This window comes from Ziziphus jujuba, chromosome 9, assembly GCF_031755915.1.
Source record: "Ziziphus jujuba cultivar Dongzao chromosome 9, ASM3175591v1".
Classification (NCBI taxonomy): Eukaryota; Viridiplantae; Streptophyta; class Magnoliopsida; order Rosales; family Rhamnaceae; genus Ziziphus; species Ziziphus jujuba.
The window spans coordinates 15,428,337-15,438,907 of NC_083387.1; the positions used below are offsets into that span (position 1 = coordinate 15,428,337).

At 34.4% G+C, this 10,571-nt stretch overlaps 1 protein-coding gene across 1 annotated transcript; it reads right to left on the minus strand.

The window, feature by feature from the left end:
• Positions 1-2,510: 2,510 nt before the first annotated feature.
• Positions 2,511-10,269, minus strand: LOC107434218 (uncharacterized). Its single transcript, XM_048480992.2, has 11 exons — positions 10,216-10,269; positions 9,355-9,571; positions 8,225-8,319; positions 6,207-6,456; positions 5,215-5,288; positions 5,058-5,138; positions 3,838-3,897; positions 3,349-3,753; positions 3,125-3,184; positions 2,928-3,047; positions 2,511-2,843 (listed from the first exon to the last, which is right to left on the minus strand). The coding sequence occupies exons 1-11, from the start codon at positions 10,267-10,269 to the stop codon at positions 2,751-2,753; spliced, it is 1,509 nt and encodes a 502-aa protein (XP_048336949.2). The 3' UTR covers positions 2,511-2,750.
• Positions 10,270-10,571: the final 302 nt, after the last annotated feature.

A 10,571-nucleotide genomic window follows, 5' to 3' on the forward strand; every position in this document is an offset into this window, starting at 1 on the left:
GTACCAATCTTTTCAATAAAAAATTTTGCTTCCCTTTGCCCGTGATTTTTTTCCACCAAAGATTTTCCACGTAAATCTATGTCATTTATTTTTATTCTCTCTCTTCTATTACTATTGTTCTTGTCATATTTTCGTAACAATTTCTACCAAAGGTTTTGAAAACAAACTTGAAAAGAATAAGCATACTTATCTGAGTTTTCCTACAATATCTGAGATTGCACTTTTTATGCTTCATGAGGGGTTGAATTGTTTGGAGTACGCCAAGGTGCTTGATTCAAAGTTCTGATTTTGGAAAAAGAAATGTGGGTTCAAATTTTAGCAGACGGTGCCAATGTTCATACCAAACTCAAATACCTTCAAAAAGACTATCTTCAAATCCCGGAAGGTGTTTGGATATTGTCTCTCCGATGATCAAGTTAAAGAGCTTGATGAATAGATTATAGATCAATACTTAAAAGTCTGTAATGGGAAAATTAGATCAATACTTATATATATATATATAGATATATATATACACGTTGTTTGTGCCATGAGTTTGGCATATATCAATTTTGTCATGATGTGGCCGTACTACCACATGGGAATATTTGCATACAAGTTTTTTTATGGTCTCGTCTCGAGGAAGGTGTGGATGGTTTCATGGGCGTATCCTTAGTATGATCTGAATTTGGGCCGACTCATGCGGCGGCGGGCGTACGAACCAAATCACCTCGACTTTGTTTTCTATTTTTTTTTTTTTTTTTTTTTTGGCTGAAACTTTATTTTGTTTTCTTATGCGTGGGTTTGGCTGCCTAAATATGGGAAGCACGCTGCCAACCTTTTGTGCTTGCCTTGCAACTATCACGTTGGGTTGAAATGCATTTTGGGCCGAGCTTATTGCTATCATGCTCAGGCCCAATTCAAACCTATTTGTTGGTAATTTTGATTTTATTGTGGTGCCTCATGCAAAAATATACATTGATGGATGTTTGAATTTCTTTCATGAAACTCTAATCTTCTTCATAGTTTTCTTCATGCAAATCGAGAATGGAATGAAAGTGGGGTTAAATCATTTATGTAAAAGTCTTCTCCCAATTTTTTTTTTTTTTTTTTTTAAAGGTGTCGTGGTTGTCGCATTCTTCTTTTGAACGGAGGGAAAAATTGGAGAAAAGGATTTAAAGCGCAATTCCAAGTTTATCAAAGCAATTTAAACATTTTTAAATTAGTAATTAAATGTAAAGCCAATAATGTCCTCAAGTGTTAAACATTTCGGTAGACAACTAATGGCAAAGGTGTAATTACAACCCAAAAAAAAAAAAAAAAAACAACAAAAGTGTAACTTAAAAAACACGAAACTGTACTTATGATAATCCTCAGAATGTATTTATGATGTAATCTAATTTTATTTATTAATAAGGTTAACTTTAAATTTCAATAACTGCGTTTATGAGTTTTCCTTGTATAGCGAAAGTCAAATCTACATTTTTTTTTTTTTAGTGAAATGAATTCGATATTTATTTGTTTAACAAAAAATAAATCTATATTTATTCATTTTTCTAGTAAAAATCGTAATTACTATAACACATAATTAATACAATAAATCAAATCTATTTTGTTAGTTATTGTATGCAAACTTGTCTCTCTTAAAAGAAAATTTCAAGACTGAAAGCAAAATTTTGAAGATATTTTAAAAGAATTGTTTACGTATCTTTTGAAATTAAAAAAAAAAAATTTTATTTTAACCAAAAATATCATATTTTTGTTATTATATGCTTAATTTTTATTTTTTAAAAAATCCTAATTTTACCCCCGCTAGCCACTATCACAAAATCCTAGCTCCATTACTGCATGATAAAATAATAGTGCCATATATTTTGTAACGCATGGTATCAATCAAAACTTTGAGAAAGTAAATAACGATTTTTCAAACTTTCAAAATACCATTGAGCTTTCTTTTTAATTTTAGGATTGCATATAAATTTTTTTTTTTTAAAATGCAAATAACAACCTATTTTTATCAAATCATATTGTTTCTGAACTATACTTATAATTTGTCTCATCCATTTGTTATAAATAAATTTCTCATCCATCTGTTATAAATTAATTCAACTACTCTTAAACATAACCAAATTAAAATATGAAATTCGCTAATATTCAATCACGCCATGTAAAAAATTTTGATTTATAAATTCCCATTCCATCTAATGCAAGAAAACAACTAAGTTCTACCATAAAATTTTTATTATTGGATCGAACCATTTGAAAAAAAAAATGAAAGAACATTAGTTGGTTTATCAGCCCAAAACATATTAAACGTATATTCCTCACACGAAATAGACAAGCATGGAAAAATTTTGAATACAATGCTCAAAAAATAATTCTTTATTTTAAAATAAAAAATTTAAATACCAAATTACTTATCGATCCAACTTCTTAAATACGATACAAACAAAAATTCTCTACATTTTGGTGGACATAATCAAACGCCCCATTTAGACAGCCATTAAAATAAATAAATAAAACAAAACATAAAAAACGAACAAACACAAAAACTTAATGCCAGTTTCAAACAAATAGCAGAAAGGTGAAAAGAGAATTTAAGAACTGTAAAGATAACACTACAGGAAAAACATTTCCAGACAAAGCACCTCACTAACTACAGATTTACATTGTTAATATTCTAAGTACAGTTTTACATGTTTATAGTAATGTTCTAGGTATTCAAGCAAAAACAAACATAGTAAGGTACAGTTTTACAACTCCGCAGGTAACTAATGATTGCCAGGCTCCGGATGGTGGAACTGGCAGTAGATACCCGCATAGCATGGAAGACCTCGTGCGGTGTATGGGCATTCTTCTGCGTCCTGTTTCATACAAAACAATAATTCAATTAATAAAAACCAAATAATTATAAAAAAATAATAATAATAATCAGGATAAACACTCACATCGCGCAGCGGTAAAAACTGTGCGTTGAGACGCACATGCGGATTAACCATCCCTACCGAATAGGGATGGTGCAGCTTGCACAACCTACCCTTGCGACAAAATCGCCGCGCCAGAAAAAACTGCAATTTAAAGACAAAGGTGTCAAGAAGAAAACATATATACGAAAATCAATCAATAAAATAAGTAAGATACTTACATCACACAGTGGTTTCTGTGGATCATATAAAAGCTCACTACGCTGTAATGCAAATTCAGGCTAAAAAAAATAAAGAAAATGTAAGATGGACATTAACATAAGATAAACAAAAACAAATGAAAAAAAAAAAAAAAAAATCTTCTCAACAAAATAATAACAGTTATAATACTAACAAATATAAAAAATAAAAATAAAACCAAAAAACAAAAAATAAAATTACTCACCGGGTGCAACAGTGGACAATCTCCACGGACACAAAGTCCATGGTCCATGAAGTACCCACACCGAATGGGGTCCTGCTGCGGCCGAAAGGGGGGCTGCTGCTGCGGCCCAAACGGGGCCTGCGGCAGCCCAGCGGGGGGCTGCTGCACCAGCCAAGCAGGGGGCTGCTGCTGCGGCCGAAACAGGGGCTGCTGCGCCGGCCAAAACGGGGGCTGCTGCTGTGGACAAAACGGGGGCTGCTGCGCCGGCCAAGCGGGGGGCTGCTGCGGCGGCCGAGCGGGGGGCCGCTGCTGCGGCCAAAACGGGCGCTGCTGCGGTGGCCGAGCGGGGGGCTGCTGCGCCGGCCAAGCAGGGGGCTGCTGCACCGGCCGAGCGGGGGGCTGCTGCACCGGCCGAACGGGGGGCTGCTGCGGCGGCCGTATCAGTTTCAGTTATTATTCAATACTCACACATTAAATAAATTAATCAGTATAAAATTCAATCATGCATACCACATCGTCTCCCATCCACATCAGGAGTCTGCTCTGCAGTGGAGCACCAGGCCGAACGGGCTGCAAAAAAATGAAACAAGATGATGAAATTGACAGAAAAGTTGAATATCCACTGAGAGAGCTTTTATCTATCTCTCTCAGGTCAAACAAAGAGTACCGACATAGCAAATTAAGCAGCTCCATTATCCCAAAAACTCTATAACAAAGTAAAGCCTATTTAATTAATTAAACCCTATTGCCTATCTAGCTCAGAAAAATATCAACAAATTTCAGGAGATTCTAGCTCTTTCTTGTTTTTTGGAACTATACCACATCCCCTGTTCTCGTCAAAATAAAACTTTCCCCTGAATCTGACTCTGGCTGGTCATTAAAGTTGAAAACTGTTCAATGAAATTGCAAATGTCAAGGTACTCAAATTTACATAGATAACAGTCAAGGAAAGAGGTAGGACAATGAAAAGAGGATCAGAAACAGATATGTCAAAAGGACTAGGAATTCTCATAAAGGGTTATATTGAAAAGAAATACTCAAACCGCCATCAGGCACAGTCTCATAAAATTCAGGGCACAAAGTACCATATTAACAGAAAGCATGAACTGCAAACATTGAGAAACTGAATTTTCCATCATGGACCAAGTCAAAATTATGGAACTCAATTCTAATTTATGGATAAGCATATTTAATACTTGAATATGCCTCCTATATATGTAACTGAAAACTACTGACACCAAATAAATATTATCGATGTGTATATGTAGCAAATAAACTCTTACTTTCTTGTGCACTCACACCATATAAAGAACCTTGATATGAAAATCATCCTCCACTAGAATAGTATTTCATAGAATTAGTTACTTCCAACAAAGAACATCATATAGCCGCTGCAAATATACCTCATAAAAAACTCAATTAGCAGAAAATATACCTCAACGGTTACATACTTTAAAAAGCCTTTAAAAATTATGCTTGATCATCAAGACAGTTTTGTCTCCCCAGTTATAATTTTATTCACCCGTCTAAAAACTTTTAATTTCTATCAAGAATATTGTCAGCAAATGTATAGGTCTTCATCACTTTGATCACTCAGATCCTCTGTATTTACTTATTCCAAAGTCAATTTAGCCTTTGCCAATCAACTCCATACCAACTTGGAAAGATAAAGCAGACAGGAAGAAGAGATTGAAAACTAGTAATCAAGATCAAAGATAAAGAAATCATACCACAAGTTGGCTGCCATCATCAGCAATGAGTTGCAGGTCAAGAGGAACTTGTTGCCAGATCTCCACTGGAGCATTGTTGGCCTGATACAAAATTATAGATAAACTAGGGTTGAGAAAATGGGAAAAGAATCGTATTATGAAGAGAAACAAATCGTACTGCGAGTTGCTCTATGCCACCAGCGAGTTGCCCCATTCCACCAACGAGTTGCCCCACTCCATCCACGAGTTGCCCTAAGAAAAGTTGATAAACAATAATTACAATGGAGGTAGTTTTATAATGTTTTACATATTTTATTTCCCCTTTTAACTTTTAAAGTGCAAAAACATTAGAATATACCTTAATTGACTTACCGCTGCAGATGTGACCACTATGACAACAAGCATTGTAAAAAAGAAAAAAATAATAATAATAACTGAAGAACTCGCAATAAAAGTAACAATTTGATAGTAAAAAAACAAAATAACTTCAAAATATACATACTTAAGCAAAAGAAGATAATCAAATTTTTGTGTAACAAAAAATGAAAGAAAAAGTACAGTTTCTAGAAAATATTAAGTAAGGTGAAAATAGGTAGTTTAGAAAACAGTGAGCCAAAATTCAACTTCCAATCTAATTAGAATAAAGAACTTGAAATTCAAAAGAACATTTCAATTGAAAATAGATAAATAAATAACTAAAATATGTTGCAAACAAGTGGAGTAACACCACTAGAACAGAGGCATAAAAAGCATCATAGTTATAGCTTCTGTAGCCAGCTGCACCAGGAGCAGCAAAAAACTATACAATATTAGAATTTTTTTAGATTAGGGATAGTTTATAATGTTTTACATAAAGTGCAAAGAGATTAGCATAAGAACATACCTGGGACTGATATAACAACACACATTCAATTAATGCAGCCCAGATAAACTTCCAACCCATAACCGAACAGCAAAACCCCAAAACCCCCCAAGAAGTCGGAAATTTTAGGCAAGCTAGTGGGTATATCATTATATGGGAAACAGGTTGGGCAAAATGTACTAGCTGGCAGCAGTTTCATAATTCTTTCTACAGGTGCCTATATATCACTCTAGCTACCTATCTAGATGGTAGTATGTAATATTCTTTTTTGTATCCAAGAATCCCTCATCCGTCTCCTATTACAGTACCTGGAGGCTGAATGAGAGCTGCTGCTGAAGGCTGAGCAGGGACTACTAGGGGTTCAGTAGGGGCCGCTAAAGTGAGAGCAGCTGCTGGAGGCTGAATAGGGACAGCTAGGGGCTCAGTAGGGGCTGCTGAAGTCTGAGTGAAGGTTTCTGGTGGAGGGGGAACAGCAGCAGCTGGAGGGGGAACAGCAGCAGGTGGAGGGTTAACAGCAGCAGGTGGAGGGTTAACAGCAGCAGCCGGAGGCTGAACAAACTGCAATAGAATCAAAGCATCAACAAAATGGAAATCTAATAGGAATCATGCAGAAGTCCAAAAGTCCAAGAAATCAAGCAAAAATATATATATATATATATATATATCTTCTTCAAAAATAAATAATAAATAAATAAATAAATAGTCAAAAAAAATCAAAAAACCTTGATCAGGGATCATGCAAAAAGAAAATAATAATAATAAAAAATAAAAAGGCAGTAACTATAAAATCAAAAAACCACAATGAACAAACCCTAAAGAGACAAGGCAGTAACTATAAAATCAGTAAACCTTGAACAAACCCTAAAGAGACTAAAATCTTCAATTACGTTCTTCCATTTCGAATTACATACTTCGATTTTAATTTATGAAAAGTTAGCAATAGAATCAATCAATAAATGAAAATGGAAATCTAATAGAATCAATCAATAAATGAAAATGGAAATCTAATAGAATCAATCAATAAATGAAAATGGAAATTTGAAACACCCCCATTTTTTGTTGTTTCTTGTTGAAACAGAGCTATTAAATTCTATTCGGTGCCCTTTTACTTAACTTTTTGCCATAGCTTAGTCTACACACTCAGAGGTTCATGGGAAGGACAATGGAAAAAAGATGATGAAATTGATAGAAAAGTTGAATATCCACTGAGAGAGCTTTTATCTATCTCTCTCAGGTCAAACAAAGAGTACACACATAGCGAATTAAACAGCTCCATTATCCCAAAAACTCTATAACAAAGTAGAGCCTATTTAATTAATTAAACCCTATTGCCTATCTAGCTCAGAAAAATATCAACAAATTTCAGGAGGAGATTCTAGCTCTTTCTTGTTTTTTGGAACTATACCACATCCCCCGTTCTCGTCAAAATAAAACGTTTCCCTGAATCTGACTCTGGCTCATCATTGAAGTTGAAAACTATTCAATGAAATTACAAATGTCAAGGTACTCAAATTTACATATATAACAGTCAAGGAAGGAGGTAGGACAATGAAAAGAGGATCAGAAACAGATATGTCAGAAGGACTAGGAATTCTCATAAAGGGTTATATTGAAAAGAGATACTCAAACCGCCATCAGGCAAAGTCTCATAACATTCAAGGCACAAATTACCATATTAACTGAAAGCATGAACTGCAAACATTGGGAAACTGAATTTTCCATCATGGACCAAGTCAAAATTATGGAACTCAATTCTAATTTATGGATAAGCATATTTAATACTTGAGTATGCCTCCTATATATGTAACTGAAAACTACTAACACCAAATAAATATTATCAATGTGTACATGTAGCAAATAAACTCTTATTTTCTTATGCACTCACACCATATAAAGAACCTTGATATGAAAATCATCCTCCACTAGAATAGTATTTCATAGAATTAGTTACTTCCAACAAAGAACATCATATAACAGCTGCAAATATACCTCATAAAAAACTCAATTAGCAGAAAAATATACCTCATCAGTTACATACTTTAAAAAGCATTTAAAATTATGCTTGATCATCAAGACAGTTTTGTCTCCCCAGTAATAATTTTATTTGCCTGTCTAAAAACGTCTAAAAGCTCCTAATTTCTATCAAGGATATTATCAGCAATTGTATAGGTCTTCATCACTTTGATCAATCAGATCCTCTGTATTTACTTATTCCAAAGTCAATTTAGCCTTTGCTAATCAACTCCATACCAACTTGGAAAGATAGAGCAGACGGGAAGGAGAGATTGAAAACTAATAATCAAGATCAAAGATAAAGAAATCATACCACAAGTTGGCTGCCATCATCAGCAATGAGTTGCAGGTCAAGAGGAACTTGTTGCCAGATCTCCACTGGAGCATTGTTGGCATCCACGAGTTGCCCTAAGAAAAAATTGATAAACAATAATTACAATGGAGGTAGTTTTATAATGTTTTACATATTTTATTTCCCCTTTTAACTTTTAAAGTGCAAAAACATTAGAATATACCTTAATTGACTTACCGCTGCAGATGTGACCACTATAGCAACAAGCATTGTAAAAAAAAAAAAAGAAATAATAATAATAACTGAAGAACTCGCAATAAAAGTAACAATTTGATAGTAAAAAAACAAAATAACTTCAAAATATTCAAAATATACATACTTAAGCAAAAGAAGATAATCAAATTTTTGTGTAACAAAAAATGAAAGAAAAAGTACAGTTTCTAGAAAAATATTACGTAAGGTGAAAATAGTGAGCCAAAATTCAACTTCCAATCTAATTAGAATAAAGAACTTGAAATTCAAAAGAACATTTCAATTGAAAATAGATAAATAAATAAATAACTAAAATATTTTGCAAACAAGTGGAGTAACACCACTAGAACAGAGGCATAAAAAGCATCATAGTTATAGCTTCTGTAGCCAGCTGCACCAGGAGCAGCAAAAAAATATACAATATTAGAATTTTATAAGAGTAGAGATAGTTTATAATGTTTTACATAGTTTATTTTCCTCTTTTAACTTTTCTTTAGTTTATTTTCCTCTTTTAACTTTTCTTTAACACAGTATTTTTCCTCTTCTAACTTTTCTTCTCAAAGTTTTTAACACAGCTACAAAGTGCAAAAGATTAGCATAAGAACATACCTGTGACTGATACAACAACACACATTCAATTAATGAAGCCCAGATAAACTTCCAACCCATAACCGAACAGCAAAACCCCGAAACCCCCCAAGAAGTCAGAAATTTTAGGCAAGCTAGTGGGCATATCATTATATGGGAAACAGGTTGAGGCAAAATGTAATTAGCTAGCAGCAGTTTCATAATTCTTTCTACAGGTGCCTACATATCACTCTACCTACCTATCTAGATGGTACTATGCAATATTCTTTTTTGTATCCAAGGATCCCTCATCCGTCCTCCTATTACAGTACCTGGAGGCTGAATGAGAGCTGGTGCTGGGGGCTGAATAGGGACTACTAGGGATTCACTAGGGGCCGCTGAAGTGAGGGGCTGAATAGGGACTACTAGGGGCTCAGTAGGGGCCACTGAAGTCTGAGTGAAGGTTTCTTGTGAAGGGGGAACAGCAGCAGGTGGAGGGGGAACAGCGGCAGGTGGAGGGTTAACAGCAGCAGCCGGAGGCTGAACAAACTGCAATAGAATCAAAGCATCAACAAAATGGAAATCTAATAGGAATCATGCAGAAGTCCAAAAGTCCAAGAAATCAAGCAAAAAAAAAAAGAAAAAAAAAAAAAGAAAAATCTTCTTCAAAAATAATAAATAAATAGTCAAAAAAAAAATCAAAAAACCTTGATCAGGAATCATGCAAAAATAAAATAATAACAAGAAAAAATGAAAAAGGCAGTAACTATAAAATCAAAAAAAAGAGAGAGTAAAATCTTCAAGTACGTTCTTCCACTTCGAATTACGTACTTCGATTTTAATTTGTGAAAAAGTTAGCAATAGAATCAATCAATAAATATAAATGGAAATCTAACAGAAGCGGGAATTACGTAGTAGCTCAAATAGCAAAAACAGGAATCGAGTAAAATCAAGAAATCTTCTTCAATTAAGCTCGTTAGGCCGTATAAAACCCTAGAAGTTCACATCTAAGAAACGGAATCATTAAAAAAAATAAAAAAAAAATGAAATCGGAAAACCTTGAACAAACCCTATAGAATCATGTAAATTAGAAGAGACACTAAAATCTTCAATTACGTACTTCAATTTCGATTGCGTTATTCCACAGTTCTTCGATTTCGATTACATAAAATTAAAAAAAAAATGAAAAATACCTCATCGTCACCTTCCAGAGAGCGCTCTTCCGCAGCAGAGAGATGGCTATCCATCAGAGAAAGAAAATAAAGAAAAAGAAAAGAAAAGAAAAGAAGATGAAGAAGTTAGATACGAGTTACGGGAGTGGCTATTTATAATGAACAAAATTTTGGATGTTTAAGTTATAGTTAGGGGGAGTCACCGTGGAAATACACCGTATCAGATAGGAGCCTACTTGCTGGGGGTTGCGTTGGGCTTCCAGACTCGGAAAGAGGCTACCCCTCCCCGCGAAACGACACCGTCGCATTTTGTTTCTTTGCGGCGGAATCCGCAGCGTTGTACCCCTCCTCGCGAAACGATACCGTCGCATTTTGTT